At 42.0% G+C, this 18,978-nt stretch overlaps 1 protein-coding gene across 1 annotated transcript in view; it reads left to right on the forward strand.

Moving 5' to 3' along the window:
• The window catches only part of CHRNA7 (cholinergic receptor nicotinic alpha 7 subunit), a 142,778-nt gene that overhangs the window by 53,894 nt on the left and 69,906 nt on the right, over window positions 1-18,978 (forward strand). The window contains exon 3 of the mRNA XM_017875403.1: window positions 14,648-14,692. Coding sequence (XP_017730892.1) covers window positions 14,648-14,692 — 45 coding nt within the window. The remainder of the gene's footprint in view (window positions 1-14,647; window positions 14,693-18,978) is intronic.

The raw sequence follows: 18,978 nt of genomic DNA on the forward strand, positions 1-18,978 counted from the left end.
AAAATGAACACTTTTATTTTTCAAGTTCACTTTAACAGTTATCTTTAAAGAAAACTTGAAGGTACTGCAGGTAGTTTCCCTGGAGGCCACATAGTTTCCCCTGTGAGTATCCTCTTAACATCAGTATGACGCTTTTTGTTACAATTGGTAATTGGATCTTCATAGATATTTTAAACTGAGGTCCATACTTCATTCACATTTTCTTGACTTTTTAATCCCATTTCCTCTTTCTGTTCCAGGATCCCATCCAGGATACCATGTTGCATGTAGTCCTCGCAGCTTTTGAGGCTTCTCTTGGTTGTAACAGATTTTTAGCCTTTCCTTGTTTTTAATGATCTCGACAGTTTTGAGCAGGGCACTGGTCAGATGTTTTGTAACATGTCTCTCCATTGGGATTTGTTGGATGTTTTTATCCAGGTTAGATTGGGGTAATATGTTTTGGGGTAGACAGAGAGCAGAGTATTATATGTTTTATCCAGGTTAGATTGGGGTAATATGTTTTGGGGTAGACAGAGAACAGAGTATTATATGTTATCATATCATATGCAGGGTGCATAATATCAGTATGACTTACTGTTGTTGTGAACCTTAATCAAATGGCTTAAAATGGTATTCGTCAGGTCCCTCGACTGTAAAGTTACTTTTTCCCCTATTTATATACTGTACTCTTTGGAAGAAAGTCACTAGGCACAGCCCACATTAAGGAGTGGAGAGTAATGTTTCACCTCCATGAAGGCAAAGTGTCTACATAAATTGAAATTCTTCTTCATGGAGAGTTTGCCTCCTTCACCCCATTTATTTATTTAATCATTTATTTATGTCAATACAGACTCAGGAGTATTTATTTTATACTTAGGATTGTAATCAGTATTACCTTATTTTGTTGTTCAAATTGTTCTAGTTTTTACCACTAGGTACTTGTTAAATTTGCTGCAGTATCCCTCTGGCTTAACGGCATTGGTGTTACTTTGTCTTTTCACTCATTTTCCTTCTTTCTGGCTCTACAGTATGTTCCAGATTCATCTGGTATATTTCCTGCCCAACACCTAGAATCAGCCATTTCTCCAGAACTCCTGGTTCCTTGTCTTGGTGAATGATTAGAAAGCAAGGTTTGGGTGCCAGGTGGTTCATTGCCATTGGGGTGTCATCATTTCTAGGCCCTTTAGACCGACAGAGCAAAGAGTTGTATCTGTATATAATAGCTCATATATACACAAATATCTATAAGTATATCTGTATGTAACCGTATGTATCCTTATTAAGCTAAATGTGAATTCATGCTTAAGTCTCCACCTCTCACTCTAAAGTGAGAAAACTGATTTCCACACATGCCATCCATCTACTTAACTGTTCGATTCCAATATATATGTACAGTAGTTTCAGAATTGGTAACTCACAACTCTGTGAGGAACAACTTCATCAACTAGAGTGCAATGCTCATATACAGTTCCTTGCAGAATACACCCAGTTTCAAAGTTACTTAGGCCAGCACCTTTTTCTCCAAGTCATGTCAGTAAAATTGTTTTATACTTTTTTAGTGCATTTGAATCCTTTTGTTACATTTTGCATTCCATCCTGGATCACCAAATCTCCTAAATATTTGTTTTGTATTTTGCATTCATTTTGGGTTACTCTTTGTATTGTGAAGTTCTATGAGTTTTGACAATGCTTAGTATCTTATATTCACCATTAAAATATGATACAGAATTCTCTGCTCTAGAAGTACTCTGTGCTCCATTTATCTATTCCTAACCCCCACCACTGGCAACCACTGATAAATTTACAGTCTCTAAAGTTTTGCCTTTTGTAGAATGTCTTTTTATTGGAATGATACAGTATGTAGCCTTTTCAGCCTGACTTCTTTCACTTAGCACTGTGTATTTAAGAGTCACCTATATCTTTCATGGCTTGATAGCTCATTTCATTTTACACTGGAATAATATTACATTGTGTGGATGTGCCATGGTTTGTTTTTCCATTCACCTATTACAAGACATCTTGATTGCATCCAGTTTTTGTGATTATGCATTAGGCTGCTGTAAACATTCATGTGCAGGTTTTCTGTAGATACATGTTTTTGAATCATTGAGTAAATATCTAGGAATATAGTTGTTGTATCGTGTGGTAACACTAGGTTTAGTTTTGTAAGAAACCGCCAAATTGTCTTCCAAAGTGGTCGTACCATTTTGCACTCTTACCGGCAATGAATGAGCCTTCCTGTTGTTCCACATCCTCCCAGCAATTGGTTGGTAATGTGAACTTTTCAGATTTTAGTCTTTCTGATAGGTGGATGGGTGGTATTGCATTGTTATAATTTGCATTTCCATGATAACATGCTGTGGAGCATCTTTTCGTATGTTTGTTATTTGTACATCTTCTTTAGTGAGTTGTCTGTTCATGTCTTTTAGCCATTTTTTAGTTAGGCTGTTTTTGTCTTGCTGGGTTTCTTTCCTATATTTTGAATGTAAGTTCTTTTTCAGAGATGTATTTTGTAAAATTTTATCCCGGTCTGTAGTTTTTCTTTTCATTCTTGTAACAGTATCTTCCATAGAGCAGTTTTTAATTTGAATAAAGTCCAACTTACTAATTTTTTCTTTGCACGGATCATCATGTCTTTGCTGTTGTATCAAAAACCATAATCACCAAACCCGAAGTCACATATATTTAATCCTGTATTTTCTTCTAGTATTAGAATTGTGTATTTTACATGTAGGCTTATGATCCACTTTGATTTAATTTCTGTGATAAGCATAAGATCTATGTTGAATTTTTAAGATGTTTTTCTTACTTGGTGTCTACTGAGCTTCTTGGATCTATGATTTGTGTCTGTCAATAGTGTTGGGAGGTTCTCAGCCATTATTATTTCAACTGTTCTTTCTGCTCTGCTCTGCTCTCCCTTGTGGTGATTCAACTATATATATGTTACACCTTTCAAAATCGTCCCACAATTTTTGGATAATCTATGTTTCTTTTTTCTTTTTGCAATTCAGTTTTGGAAGTTTCTATTGACATGTTATCCAGCTCACTGATTCCTTGCTTGGCTGTGTCCAGGCTCCTCATGAGGCCATCAAATGCTTTCTTTCTTTTTTCTTTTGAAACTTTAACATGTAGACAAAAAGGCTACATTTCACTACTGTGAATTTAACTTGCATTTTTGACAAAATATGTTCGGATTGCATACAGGCATTCTTTATTTCTGTTACACTGGTTTTGATTTCTAGTATTTCCTTGCAATTCTTTCTGAGAGTTTCTGTCTTTCTGCTGATGTTACCCAACTGCTTTTGCATGTTGTTTATTTTTCCTTTAGCACCTTTCACATATTTATCATGTTATTTTAAATTTCTTATCTGATAATTTCAACATTTGTATCATATCTAAGTCCTGTTCTAATGTTTGCTTTGTCTCTGCAGACTGTTTTTTCTTGTCTTTTAATTGCCTTGTAATTTTTCTGTCATAAACCAGAAATGTTCACGACGTTATGAATTTAGATAAGTACCTTTTTAGTGTGCGAATACATGTGACAAATAGTAGTTGGGCTTTATTTGATGCTTGCTATAGCTTTAACTGCCAGAGGCGTCAGGTTCTTCTAGTGTTCTTGTTTTTGTCTTCCCTCTTGATGTCTGTATTCCTTATTTGAGTACTCTTTCTCAGAGAATCTATGGCTTTTTGGACTGTAATTCACAGTAGTTTTACTGGACCCCTGTTGGTGTGGTGGGAAGTGGGGATGGGGGGAAGTGTTCTGTAATCCTGTGTTACATGGTAGTGTTTTAGTAGGCCTGTGTGTCTGGGCTCTGACCTTCACAAGTGTTTCGCTAGTGATACAGTAGTGATACAGCTTTTCCCCGCCTTAGGTAAGACAGAAAGGCTACAGGGTGCTGGAGTGGGACGAATGTCATTTCCCTAGCAGGGATAAGGCTCTGAGAAACCCTGGAGAGTAGGCTTTTTTTGTGGAGAAGGTTCTGGGTGACCCATTTCCCAATGGTTACTTCTCCCCTTGTCTCACTGGAGCCACAAGGAGATCTTTCTTGGGTGTTTACCATGGGAACCTGGTGGCGTTTCTAGAGATAAAACCCATGAAATTGTAGAGGCCTCTGCAACAAGACTGTGGCTCTCTGGGGGTTTCTCACTCTCATTCATTGCTGGTTCACACTCAGCAACCAGAGATTCACTGAAATTACCATTTAAGCATTACCTCAAATTCATAGCTCCAGTGGCTTCTGCTTTGAGTGAGCAGATCTTGGCTGTGTGCCGAATTCCATGTCTCCCCAGACTTCAGTGTGGTGCTTACCGGCCTCATTCCCTCCTGAGTCCAATGAATGTCACTGATTTTTCATTTCATTCATTTTTTTTTTTCTGTTGTAAGTATGAGAGTGATTAATTCTAAGCTATTTACATGCCAGAGCTAAAAAATGATGGAGGTTTGAATTAGTCTTTGATTTATACTTACATTTTTGAGGAACTCTTACTTCCTTAATCTGAGGATAAGTTGGCCAATTCTAGAAATTTCCCAGCCATTATTTCTTTAACCTTTCTTTTATAAAACTATTTTATACACATATTGAATCTTTTCATTGTGCCCTTCAAGTCTTTCAAGCATTCACATTCTCCATCTCTTTATCTTTCTGAGTTACATTGTAGGTCATTTTGTTGAGTCTGTCTTCAGCTTACTAATGATCGTTTCTGTTCTTTCAATTCACTGTTTAACCCACCCATTGAGCTTTTGTTTCAGTTACTAAATTTTTCGTTTTGCAAAGCTCTTACTTTTGTTTTCTTCCAAATCTGCATTTTTACACCTAGAATATCTCATTCTTTTACTGTGTTTTTGATTTCTTTAGTGCATTTAATCACGTTAAACATACTTATTCAATATTATCCCTCTGATATTGCTCTTCTCTGTATTTTTGGGAGCTTATTCCTCCTGACTTGGTTTTCTCTCTTTCACTCATGGAGAATTTTGTACTTTATGTATTTTGTATTTTTGATCAGGAGGGTATAATCATTGTTGTGTTTTCTATGCAACAATTTTTTGTTATTATTATTTTCTTCCTTTTATCTTTTTTGTGGTTTGTTAATTTGTTTGTTCTCATTGCATCTGTCTGGGACCTCAAGTTTTGCTGACCTGGAACAACTTCTAAGCTAATTCCATGACTTGCAGAGTTCCTAGGCATTGTGGATTGGTTACATTTGAATTCTCCATCAGAAAGAAGGCCAGTGCATTTTCAGGAAATAGAGTATACCCTGGTTCTCCACTTTCAGCCCAGGATGACACAGACTAACTTACTTCTTTTTTGGCCAGTGGTCTCTTCAAGATTTCCTGGACCATGCTGGTGTAAGTAGGTGGGGGATTTGGTTCAGCCCTCCACCTACGAAAGAGAATGTTTTCCATAGTCCCACTTAGGCATTGTTTAAGCTCTCTGTGAATAACACTGGCCACTGGTCTCCCCACTCCTGCTCTCTGCTATGGTGTCAGCTCACGGACTTAAAATGTTCTTTTCAGTTTCCTCTTGGATGTCGTTGTTGTTGTTTTCAAGGATTTCTTGTGCTTTCTTGTGAGCCAAAATCAATATTTAAAAAGACATTTGTTTGATTTTCTCCAGAATTTCCAGGTGTTTATAGCAGGATGGTATTCACATTATAGAGTCTCCTGTTTGGCTAGAACCACGAGCAGGTCTCCCATGTATTATCCCGGCATACTTAAATCAGTTTCTCTGTGTTGTAGTCTCCATTTCAGCTCTAGCTGTGGCTTCTTTGTTTCGCTTCCATTTCCAACTTCTTGTGTAATGGATGTAATCTCTTGGTGTGTTTGCTCTGCGAACGCCGTGATTATCTCTTACCGTGATTATCTCATGTCCTGCCTTCATGCCAGTAACTCAATTTTTTAGCTGTGTCTGTTTTGTGCCTTTCTGTTTCTAATCTAACTATGTAATAATTTGTTTTGGTTCTCAGTTTATTCGTTTAGCTCTGCAATGTTCCTTTTATTCTGTTATTTTATTAGCTTATCTTTGAAATCATGCTTAATTTGATCCAAGGCTTGTATAGTATAATATAAAGAACTCATGAGAAGCATGCCCTTCTTATTTGGGCTTTTCTTCCAGGCTACTTTGTATATTAGTTATGTGTGTGTGCCTAGCTGCCTTTCTTCTTTGTGCTTGTTATTTTAAAATTTTTAATTATGTATATATTTAATCATTCCTTCATTCACACTCATACTTCCCTCTTGTGGCTGTCATTCCAATTCGTTTTCATCTGGCTCATGCCTCAGTATTTTCTGTGATGTAATAGGGATGCATTATTTTTATGTTATACTTTCCTGATTCGTGGCCTGATTTATTTGTATCTTTGTTCATTAAGCCAATTAGCCTATATTATTTGCAGAAGTATTAGAAATATCAAATAACAACAAAAAAAAGCAAGAACAATAAATGCTTCTAAATCCTGCTCGTAACTTCCACTTATTTGTCTTAGCCCCTTCCCTTTCTATTGGCCGTTTGAACCCACTTTGCACCAGTTCCATACCAAGGACTCTGTTGGGGTCTCCTTATCTCTAACTCAGTTCTTTAGAGGACCCCAATTGTGATGAGATTTGTTGCCACTAGCTTTCTGACAATTCAATGAAAAAGGCTGATATTGAAGTTACAGAAATTTTGGAACCAAGCCATTTGTGGGAGTCTGGCTGTGCGTATAGGTGTTTGCTCTTAGTCCAGAGAGATACAACTTGTAAACACTCAAGGAAATTCCTGAAAATTGATTCAGTTGGGATGACGGCTTAAACTTAAAGGGGGATTTATTCTTTCTGTTCAAGGATAGTTCAGATGAAGTTTGATTCCTGCTCCACTCAGTATGCCGGAAACCCAGCATCTCTCTTCCTCTTTCTCCTCTACTCACAATCTTCCTGTGACTACCTGTTGTCAGCTCTGCTAATTCAAGATTGATTTCTTCTCTGTTAGGTTCTGCTCTCATGATCCACCTTCCAGGCTTCATTCCGCAAGAGTTAGGTCCTTTGAGGGAGATAGGGGGCCCTTCCTCATGGAAAGAAAGAAACCCTTTCAGTTGAAGTGAAAAGTGCATGCTTGAACTCTTCCTCCCTCCCTGAGAAGAATGGGGCTGCTCTGGGGATGGGAGTCCACCCAGCGAGAACCAAATGGACATCAGGTGGGGTGGGGCTCACCTCTCCCAGGCAAGCTCTCTTATTCCCGCACACACAGGCAGCTGAACACCTTGGTTTGCCTTGCTCCCATCAATCTGGCATTGGGCAGTGGATTTCACAGGGGGAACAAAAGTCCGTGGTGTGCTGGGATCAAGGTCCTAAGCTGAAGAAAACCGCCGGCCTCTGTTCGCCTGGCATTTATTCTCCAGAAAGGACCCAGGCTGATCAGCCAGTTTCCCATCTTGCCATCTTGGGTCTTTCCTGGGATTATATCTCAAGGAATTACACGCTGACCTGTTGGGAGGAAAAATATATATATATATCAGTATACATGTATTATACTGTGGTCTGATTTTTAAAATCCCTTAAGCCTTATACTTTGCATTGTTCCTGAAATCGGTGTTCTCGAACTGTGCAGGATTAACTTTGGTAGTTAAAAATAGAATCAGAGAGTTCAGAATCACTCTGCTGGGGGAGTTCTAGAGGCAGAAGTTTTTCCAAGGACTGCAGTCTCTGCGTCAGTGGGTCTTTGGAGCAGCGTCTCCAATCTCAGGGTCTTCAGAGTGCTGTGTTTCAAAACATAATGCATTTCCTCTATTTGTCGGGTTTCACGGTACTGTCAGAAATAAGCATATATCTATAAACAGTTCGGCTGTGATTAAGGAGCTCCAGAATCCTAGAAATAGTGAAGTTCCATAGCTTAACCCTTTGCCAAGGTGGCTAGCTGGTGGATGAGGCCAGGATCCAAGGCTTGAAGGAAGTCAGGTTGCACACACTTTTTGAAAAGATTCTCATCTGCACATTGATGCATCGCAGAATAACCATGAACCCACTGGGAATATTAAATGCTGACCTCTAGACACATAATTCCTAAGCCTTAATTTCAGTGGGAACCAAACCAACCAGGTTTCAAAGATGAGCCAATAAAATAACAGAATAAAAGGAACATTGCAGAGCTAAATGAATAAACTGAGAACCAAAACAAATTATTACACAGTTAAATTAGAAACAGAAAACCAACCAGTAATTATGTGCCACCCCTAAAAATAGGCAGCCGCAGATAGCGAGGAGATATTGTCAGTTTGGGCCAATTCTCTTAGCCTTTTCAGTACCTTTCTATCAAAGGAACTTCTTTTCCAGTGATTTAACGTGGAGAATTTTGCTATATTTTAGGCACTTTCTTCGTGCTGCCTATTCAGTCCTTGCAACATGCTGGAGAGAGAGCAGTTAACAGCCATCACCCTTGTTTTCACAAATAAGGGAACTGAGTCTCAGAAAAGTTCAGGTGATGGGACTACCCCAAGCCCACATGGCTAGTGAATAGCAGAGCCCAGAGCCTGTGATATCTGTATTTTTTACACTGTGTCCCCAACAAACAGACCCTGAACAATCCCAAAATGTGAGCAGAGATAGAGCTGAGCTGTGTATCCCGAGAGGGCCAGGCCCTGTGGTACGAGGACCGGGATGGTCCTAGAAATGCCAAGCTCCCCTTCAGCGGCTCTCAGACATCTAGGCTTCAGGACTCCTTTGCTCTCTTTAAGGTTATTGAGGATCTTCTAAGTTTTGTTTATGTGATTATATCTATCAATATTTACCACATTGGAGATAAAGGCTAAGAAGCATTTTAAAGCTCATTAATTCACTTAACATAATAAGGCCATTCCATAAATAGCATGATGTTAACATAAATAGCATTTTATGGAAAATAACCATATTTTCACCCAAGAAATCAGTGGCAAGGGTGGCGTTGCTTTTTATTTTGCAAATCTCCTTAATGCCTCATGTAATAGAAGACATCTGGACTCTGACCAGCTTCTGCATTCAGTCTGCTGCTGGTCCCTATGTGCTGTAGCCTCTGCAAAGCTCTATGAAAGACTCAAGGGAAAAGGGGGGTGAAAGAGAGAAATAACATCTAACCATTATGAAGAAAGATTTGTCTCACTGGTCCTCTGAAAGCATCTCAGAAACCAAGGGGTTCCAAGACCATACTTTGAAAACTTCTGTCTTGTACAATTACCAAAGGGAATTATTTTCCATGATTGTAATCATAGTGTTTGCTGTTACAACCAGGAGGGCAGAATGACATCGTGGTCCAAAACACAAGTGTTGAACACTCAACTTTATGAAGCAGGTTAGGGGGTTGGATCTCAGTTTCTGTACTTAGCTGTGTGACCAAGGACCAGGAGCCTGTTTGTTTCATCATTGATATATTTATGCATTCCCCTTCTCCTTTGATTATAAAGGTAATACATGCTTATAGCAAAACATTCAAACAGAAAAGAGACATAAAATTCAATTTGGGGGGGTCTCCCATAATCTCCATTATTAAATGAGAAAAATAATAATACTTACTTTGCTGGATTATTGTCATGAAACCAAAATGAGTTGTTTGCGTGTGCATGTCATGTGACATTTAGAAATGCAAACTGTTTACAGGCTAGCTTTGTTATTTTCAAGTATCACTGACACCTGATACCTGATATTTATTGATGTCCTTTTGGTAAAGTACTTGTTCATCTTTTGTCCATTTTTCTATTGGATTGCCTGCCCTTTTCTGATTGATTTTAGGAGTTTTCTTATTCTGGATATGAGTCTTTTGTCAGCCCTAGTATCTTGCTGACTCAGGGAAAACCTCAGTTTGTTATGCTGTAAAACTAAGAAAAAAATATGGTGGGTGTAAAGATTAAATTAGATAAAAGAAGTCACCCTTGTTATAAACTTTAGAGTGCTACACAAATACGAATTTATATTATCCAGCTATTTTCTCTGCAAATAAGAATTTAGAAATGGTGGTGGTTAGGTCTATTGTTATGTGTTTGCGTTTTTTTTTTTCTTAGTGTCTACACAAAGGAAAAAAAAATAATGTGATGGGAGCTCTGTAAAATCACGTTGAATGACGTTACTCAGTAATTCACAAAAGAATAACTGCTGCAGAAATGCAAGATAGCACATTACGCATTACCATGACAGTTGGATTCTGAACCATATACACGATTATTCAGAGAGATTGATTTTAAAAAGCACAATCACTTAAAGTGCGCTCTCAACTGAAGTGCTCAGATTGGAAAAGAATGAAGGGAGTTAGGCGCGTTGACTTGAGGCTGCCTTGCCACTCCGGCCTTCTGGGATTATGTGGTGGGCTGGGGACCCTGCCTTCTCCTGTCTTCATCTGAGAGGGAGAAGGGAGTGTAGATCTTGCAGGAAAGCCATGTGTGTGAGTAGCCACGTGGTGACAGCCACTGGCACTGAGTGACATCGCACAGATTGCAACATGCTCCTCCTCTTCCCACCTGCTGTAGCAGACAGGACAGCTGTTTGCATCCCTATTTCAGAGGAGAGAACATTGAAATGCACAGAAGCCAATTGCCTGATGAGTCGGGAGCCCCAGGGTCTTTTGCCTGTGTGGACTCTGCTCCTCCATGCCCTCCTGCCCAGTTGGGGCCTGAGGATCTGGAATTGCTGAAGCCCACTTTCACAGTGCAATGGTCTGAATGTTTTTGTCTCCCGCTAAATGCATATGTTGAGATCTGAATCCCCAAGGCGATGGTGTTAGGAGGTGATTAGTCCATGAGGGTGCAGTCATGATAGATGGTCCCCTTATATACGAGGCCCCAGAGACCTCCCTCGCCCCTTCCACCATGCGAGGACACAGTGAAAAGGCGGCTGCCTATGATCCGGGAAGCCAGACCCCACCAGACACCAGGGTTCAGCCATAGGGGCAGGTTAATCATGCACTTCCGGTCTCCAGAACTGTGAGAAACAAACTTCTGTGTTTTATAAGATACCCAGTGTATAATATTTTGTTATAAGCGTCCAAACGGAATAAAACACAGAGTGTGTGCCACTTAATTGCAGGCCCCTGGGTTCCTGTGGAATACTGTTCTTTGGGAGACTAAACCTGTGTATTTATTCGCAGGCCTCTGGGCCAGGATTGGATGTTTCTGTCCCCTCTCTTGCAGGAACCCCCTAGTTTGACCAGGGTGGCCTCCAACTTGGGAGGGAGTGACTGCTGTAGGCAGCTCTGCCTGCTGATTCATGGTTTCAGGCTCAAGTGCTGCATGGCAGGCTGGGGGCTCTGGCAGCAGTGGAGGACATTTGGGTGAAAGAGAAGGAAACTTCCTTGCTGGTTGAGGAGCTAGATTTTGTCCCTAGGTAAATTCTGGGCAGTGGGAGTGGAGCCCCTGCATACCTGCCCTGAATGTCCTTCTGCTGGGGGCCAGAGGGCCATGTGGGAGCTGTAATCCCATCTGGGGACTTTCCACACTCGGAGGTGTGGCTACCATCCCCAGGTCTCCCAGTTCACATGCAGCCTGTGTGGCCAAATGCAAACCCTGAGGCAAGGAAGTTGAGTGCAGAGCTGAAGTCCTTCTCCAGGTGCTCTGTGCAGAAGTCTGTCAGGAAGCAGGGGGCTGAGCTCAGCTTTAGTGCAACAGGATCAGGACAGGCTTGCCAGGGATCAAGGAAGGAGAAGGCTATGGGGAGAGGGGAGGGGAGAGATGGATTCTGAACCTGCTTTTGGAGTAGCCCCTGGGGAGGGAGGGTTTTTCTTGCCAGCCGGTCAGGGTCTTGCAGAAGACACAACACCTGCAGACCTATTGCTGCCAGAGTCCCACAGGACCCCTTTGAGAAAGGGGAAAGGGATCAGTCAGGAGCCATTTTGCAAATGAGGAAACTGAGGCCTGCAGCCGCTGCCTCTCATCTGTGGTCACAGACGTGGGGGCCTGGAGACAGTAAATGCCTGGATAGACCCTTGGCAAGCAGGGCTGGTCATGGGGACCAAGGGACAAATGCTCAGGGCTGGGGTGCACATGGTGGGTGTGAGGAGATCCACATACTGTGGTACTGCAGGATTACAGGTTGTTAAATCAGAGGCTCAACCCCAGAATGCCACCCCTTGTCACTCTGGGTGAAGTCCATGTCCCTGTCTCCTTCCTTGTAGGGACCCTGTTCCCTCCCTCTGTGACCCTTGTTACCATTTGTTGTTATAGGTTGTTATAAGTGTATCATTATTGTGTTGTATAATCCTACCTCATTCCCCGCCCCCACCGACACACACACACACACACACACAATTTTTATTCTAGGAACTCAGGAACAGTATTAATTTCCACTGCACACGTCAGGCAAGCATAATGCTGGGGACAGGAGATGTTCCATAAATGTTGCATGAATGAATGAATGAATGAAAACTTGGCTGGACCATGGCTTGTAGCAATGGTTTGTGCACTTCACTCGACTTTTGACTTGATCCTTTGGGCAGTGCAGTTGGAGGAGGGTGATCTGATCATATCGGTGGTCAGAAAGTCCAGTCTAACGATGAGTAGAGGACAGCCTCTGTGTGTGTGTGTACCTGCAGTGTGCATAGGGGCAGCAGGCTGCACAGTGGGGATGGGAAGCAGGTGAGGGATCTTGTCACTGCAGACAGAGAGCCAAGAGACTCAGACCATGTGTGGCCCGTACAGGTGCTAAGAGGAGGGAGATTGTTCTGGGAGCATGGTTCCTCATGCCCTTCTCTCTCCCTCTTGAGTCTTTGTGGGGGGCTCCCCTAATGGGCATCCCTGCATGCTCAGGTGGTGCTGGCTGCTGCTTGTTGATTACACTTTGAAAAGCTGTACTTGGTCCCAAGCTGCCACACACCGCTGAAATTCAGTGTTCCTCTAATGCGGTTTCTGTTAGAACGTTGGAAAGAAGAAAGCCTTTTAATTACATTGGTAGTAATTGAGCTCCCAAACCACAGAAGCCTTTCTCTCAGCAGATGAAGACACAAATGCAATTAAAAGAAGAAGGGCACCTCAATGGAACCCTTGCTAATTTTAAGTCCATTAAAAACAACAACTCCTTAATAAGTTGAGGTAACAGATATACATTCTGAAGAGTTTGACCACACTTCCCAATAATATTGGAGATTGAGCCGGAACTGGAGTGCTCCAGCTACTTAAATGAATAGCTCTGTTGGGGATCATTTGCTCAGTGCAGAGTACAGAGACATGTTAGCTCTACAACTTTTCCCACCGAGAACTCCTGGCACATTTTATTAGGAAAATGGGATATATTTTTTCCTGTAACTGAATAAATGTTCAGCGTCTTGTGGCCATTGCCCCTGGCCTGGGGTCCCCTGAGACATCATCCCATGTCCCTCCCCAGGCAGCCCTCTCCTCTCTGTGGGATTTGCCCCACCTGGCCCATCTCACCATAGAGGTACGCAACATGTGAGCAACTGGGCTGGGGCACTGATGCATCAGAGCGTCCCTGCCAACTGCTTACATGCTGAATGCATTTTCATTTTAATGAGGCAGCACTTTTTCCATCCGCATCCCTGCCCACTGACACGCCCCAGCAGATGCCACGGTCTTTCTGCCTTTGGGTCTTTTTTTTTTTTGAAACTGCCCATCGGTGAACCAGGCCAAGTAGATTCTGTTGCAGGAGCTTGAGATTTCAGCTCCTGTTCACATCTTCACAGGGGCATTAATTAATATTTTCTCTGGAGAGGGTGTCAACTGCTAATGCACAGAGCCCTTTGGGTTGGAGTTATTTCATACTGAATCACAACATTCACAGTATAACTATTGTACAGAATTCACTCATTTGCCTCCTTTCACGTTGTTTATGCTGAGCCATATTGGGCTTGGTCAGCCATACTAAAATGCAAGTTGCCTTCCATTTGGAAAGGCCAGTCTTGACGGGTCTCTTCTCTATATGTCCTGTGCTGGAGCAAAGTCACAGCTGGTACACTATCCAAGCTCCCTGGTTAGCACATAGGCTTAGCTGGAGGCAGAACTCAGGGAGGTATTTTGGAAATGTAGGAAAATAGGCTCTGGAGTCAGAGAGATCCAAGTTTGAATGGCTGCTTCTAAAGTCACCTCATCTTTCTCACCTTTAGTTTACTCACCTAGGTAGGCTTTACCTTCAGGTGTATTTCAAAGCCTGATGTTCCCCCTTGAAGTTAGAGGATGAGAGAAAAGTCCAGATCTGCAGGGACAAGTCAGAGTCACGGCCCACATGGCACCACCCACACAGGGTGCAGCAGCTCCACACAGGGCCATGACCCCTTTCCTGGGGGAGGGAGTCATAGCATATTTGTATTTGTTTAAAACTGTATATATTTTGGAAATAAACCTGACTTTAAAAACTTGGATTTTCACCTACTTTTATGGGTTTTTTTTTTAGTGTATGAATTATTTAAAAATACAAAGATAAATAGCTAAATCATTAGCAGGCATCATTTCTGGATGGTAAGATTGCAGAGTTTTAATTTTCTTCTTTATACTTTTCCATCTTTTTAAAATGCTGTGTAATAAATGTGTCTTACTTTGGAATAAATAGAAAAGCTTAACTCTGGGGAAATGCTGCTTGCATACATTGGAAGTGCTTGGTGCATTCTAATTTCCACACATAACAATGATCCCAACAGTCAGATCCCCACATGAATAATTGTCTCATTCTTTCTTTTGTAAACCATATCATATTTATGCTGCTGCTTTTTTTTTTTTTTTTTTCAAGGATGAGAAGAACCAAGTTTTAACCACCAACATTTGGCTGCAAATGGTAAGTTAAGAGAATGACAATCTCGCCCATGGGCCTGCAAGATCTTGCACCCAAGATTTTTGTCCTGATACCTGAGATGCTTGCTTCTGAGAGGTCCTGTTTAGAAAAAAAAACAAAAAACCATGGCTGTCACACCAACTCCACCCCTGCCAACAATGAATGTTGGGTGTGTGACACTACAGTCTGCAGTGCTCAACACATGCACAAGCTCAACACATAGGATAGGGTAATGTGGGGACACTTCAGAAGCACTTCAGGCAAGACAAGTAACAAGATACAGGGCTGCATGTAGATGTTCACAACCTGCACCACAGCCAGTCCCCAGGACTCGGGAGTTCCAGCCCTGCCCTCTGTGGCCTCCAGAGCTGCATGTTTCAATCAGGTGGAGTGTTCCTAAACCAGAGGCCCTCGTACTCTGTGCTCTAGTGATGCTTGTAAGAATCTTGAAATGCTGCCTATCATTTGTAGATTTTTAACTTGACATCTGCAATACTCACCTAAATTTAATTAATTGCAAATTAATTAAATGTAAAACATCCAATTGTAAATATTGACACTGAAAAATAGAACGGTCAATCTCTATGTTAAATGGAATCAAAATACCATAATAATTTGGTGCCCGTCTCATTCAAACACCATATGAACAAGCCTTTTTTAAAACTGTCAGATATTTAACATAGTCCCTTTTTTTCTTTGCAAATGCATTTCTATTCTGCTTTCTATAGGGAATTTTATCCTAATGTAATATAATTTTATGTTTGAAAGTCTCTCTTTCTCTTTTTTTTTTTTTTTTTGAGACAGTCTTGTTCTGTCATCCAGGCTGGAGTGCAGTACAGTGGCGCAATCTTGGCTTACTGCAACCTCTGCCTCCCAGGTTCAAGTGATTCTCCTGCCTCAGCCTCCCAAGTAGCTGGAGTTACAGGCGTGCACCACCGCACCCAGCTAGTTTTTGTATTTTTTAGTAGAGACAGGATTTCTTCATGTTGGCCAGGCTGGTCTTGAACTCCTGACTTCAGGTGATCCACCCACCTCGGCCTCCCAAAGTGCTGGGATTACAGGCATGCGCCACCACACAGGGCCTAAAGTCTTTTATTAATCACTGTGCCTTGGTTTTTTCAAATGTAAATATTTACACAAGAATTATTCCTTTACACCATAAGTATTAAATTTTGATTCTTTTGGATTAAGTTTGCTATTGTTATTGGTATTATAATTCATCAAAATGACATAAATTAAATTTTTAAGTAATTATAAAACATAAATTTTTATTGGTAATTTATATCTCTGCCCAAGATGAGTTTGTTTTAAATTAGTTCCTGTATCCCCAGATGACTTTTTATTACTTGAATGGAGAAATGATAGTTTTCACATCAATTCTGTTGCTGTTTTTAAATAGGTGTAGTAACATGAGTAGTTGGACATGAAAGCCACTTTGTTAAAGCAGTGTTACTCAATCTTTGAACTTCTTCTAGATTATATGCCAAAAATAATGTAGTTCTCATCAAATGTGTCAGCTGACAGCTTGATTAGTTTCTCCTTCAGTTTTGTGGAAAACAAAGAATTAAAACCCACCTGACCTTTGAGAGTATTTGCCACCCAATTTGTGAGGTAATTCACATGGACACAGAGGCTAGTACTTGAACTGATCCTTTGTTTGGTTCTTGGGTCAGTGTCCCAAGGTGGGAGTTGAGGTAAGATAAGAGAAATGTGCCACTCTTTGTAAAGTGGAATGGGAGAAGTAAAAATGGAGGCATAGGATAGTCCCATGTGGTTCTTGGGCAGGTGAGTTATCCTGCAAATACATGTGGAGTTGAGGGATAGAAAATGGATCTGCATCCAGCCTGGCCAACATGGTGAAACCCCGTCTCTACTAAAAATACAAAACTTAGCCAGGTGTGGTGGTGCACACCTGTAATCCCAGCTACTCAGGAAGCTGAGGCAGGAGAATTGCTTGAACCCAGAAGGCGGAGGTTGCAGTGAGCTGAGATTGCATCACTGCACTCCAGCCTGGGGAACAGAGCAAGACTCAGTCTCAAAAAAAAAAAAAAAGAAAGAAAAAGAAAAGAAAAGAAAATGAATCTGCTTAAAGCCATTGCTAGGAGTACAAGGTGCACCCATAGCTACATGTGAGACCCCTGCAGAACCTAGCATTAGTCAGGTGAGAGCCCTTGAGAGACTCCCCTGCAGGATTTAAAGCAGCATACTTCAGTGAGCGCATCCCTGCCCTTGCCTGTGCCACCTACTCTAGCTTCCCTCCTCTTGCGCAGGACACATGATCTGTGCTCTCCTGGAAGGCCCAGCCCTTCTTCCCATGGACAGGCTCATCTCCTGGCCCCTGCTGAGAGCCCGGCATTAATGATTGTCCTCGCTGCCTGTAGCATCAAAATAGTGTCCATGGGTCATTCTCACTTTTGTCCCTCCCACAGACTTTTCATTTGAATAAATGTTAAAGCCACGGATCCATTGGCTCAAACCAAAAACCTTTAACTCTTGTCTCACACATCTCACCTCTGAGACATCAACAAATCCTGGCAGCTTGACATGCAAAACCGATGCAGGATCTAACTACAGCTTCAGCCATGATACTTTCACCCTGGTCTACATGGGCGTCATCTCTCACCTCCATTATTAGGAGTCCCCATCCAGCCTTCCTGCTTCAGTGTTGCCTCTTCTGGTGGTGTCTGTCCTCAACGTAGCAGCCAGCATACAGCTTCTTGGCACAGATCCCTCCAGGGGCTCCTGTCTCCCTGGACAGCATAGGAACTGAAGTCCTCGAAGTGGCCTTGGATTCAGTTCCCTCCCTGCCTGGCTCCTTTTTCCTCTCCCCTCCCCTCTATCCTTTGCTTCCTGGCTGCGCTCACTGCCCACTTGTTGGGTGACACACATGTCACCCGAGCACGTGCCCCCCTCAGGGCCTTTGCACTGGCTACTCTCCCTGCCAGGAAGACTCATCCCTAAGAACCACTTGATTTCCCCCTTACTTCTCACTGGTCTCTTCCTAAAGGTCACCTCTTCATTGAGGTCTTCCCTGAGCTCCAATGTACTGTCCCAAACCCTCCCCTCCACCTCCAGCCCACTGTGTTCTCTTTATCCTGTTATATTTTTCTCCCAAAGGCTTCTCGCCATCGAACCCACTTTGTGTTCACTCATCTGTCTGCTCATTGGTTCTGAGTCTTCCTCACCGTTAGAATGTGTGCATGGTGGGGACAGGGCTCCAGGTGCCTTCAGTCACTGCTGTACCCACAGCCCCTAGCTTACTGTCTCACCTGTAGCGGGCACCAGAGAACTTTTGCTGAATGAGAGAATGAAGCAGAAAGTCAGGGTGAGCCTTGAGGTGCTCGGGTAGTGTGACACAACATAAAGCCATCTCCTGAATGGCCGTGCCCCACTTTCACACTGTGTGTGCAAGGTCAGGCTCCGGGGGATGAGGCAGGTGCTTCCCTCTTTAATTAAAGTTGGACATTTGCCATGCCCCCTAAGGAACAGCGCTGCCGTTGACCTTTTTCTTACAGAGAGGAAAGCATGTTATGGAGAGGTCTCTCTCTCTGGTGCCTGTCTTCCTTAGCCCTCAGTCAGTGACTGGTCTTCAGCAATGTATATGATTTGGCAATTTTATTTAAAGGATGGTGGTTTCCAAGAAAAATGTAACTGGATTATTACTTCCAGTATTGAATTCAGATGCTCTATAAATAAACATCCTTGCTTCAGAGGGTGTCACCAGAGACCTCTAAATTTATTTCAAGCACAGCTAATTTTTAATTAAGGCTTACATTTGCAGAAGCATCTGCAGCTTCGTTTGTTTGAAAACTCACCTTTTAACTCACCTCCTCTTTTGGAGCAACCTACTCTGTGGAAGGTATTAAACTGGGCCAGGTGAGGGAACCTAGAAATATATAACCCAGTTTCTACCTTTAAGCCATTTATGATCAGGCTGCGTAATTAACACGTTTAGAAGAAGGAGGTGGAGGAGAAGAAGAAGGAAAAGAGCAGGAGGGAAAAGGGAGAAGGATGAAAGGAGAAGGAAAAAGGGGAGGAGGAAAAGAGGAGAAGGAAAAGAGGAGAAGGAAAAGAGGAGAAGGAAAAAAGGAGGAAGAAAAAAGGAAAAGAGGAGGAGGAGGAAAAATGGACATGGTGGAGGAGGAGGAGGAGGAAAAATGGAGGAGGAGAAGGAAAAGAAGAGGAGGAGGAAGAGGAGGATCTAGCAGTTGTAACACTGCCTCCCAACTGAATTTTTAAGGGCTCACAAGAATCCTGGGTTTAAAACAAACCTTAACAGTCAACTAGCC

Source organism: Rhinopithecus bieti, unplaced genomic scaffold (assembly GCF_001698545.2).
Source record: "Rhinopithecus bieti isolate Rb0 unplaced genomic scaffold, ASM169854v2 scaffold_9876, whole genome shotgun sequence".
NCBI classification, from domain to species: domain Eukaryota; kingdom Metazoa; phylum Chordata; class Mammalia; order Primates; family Cercopithecidae; genus Rhinopithecus; species Rhinopithecus bieti.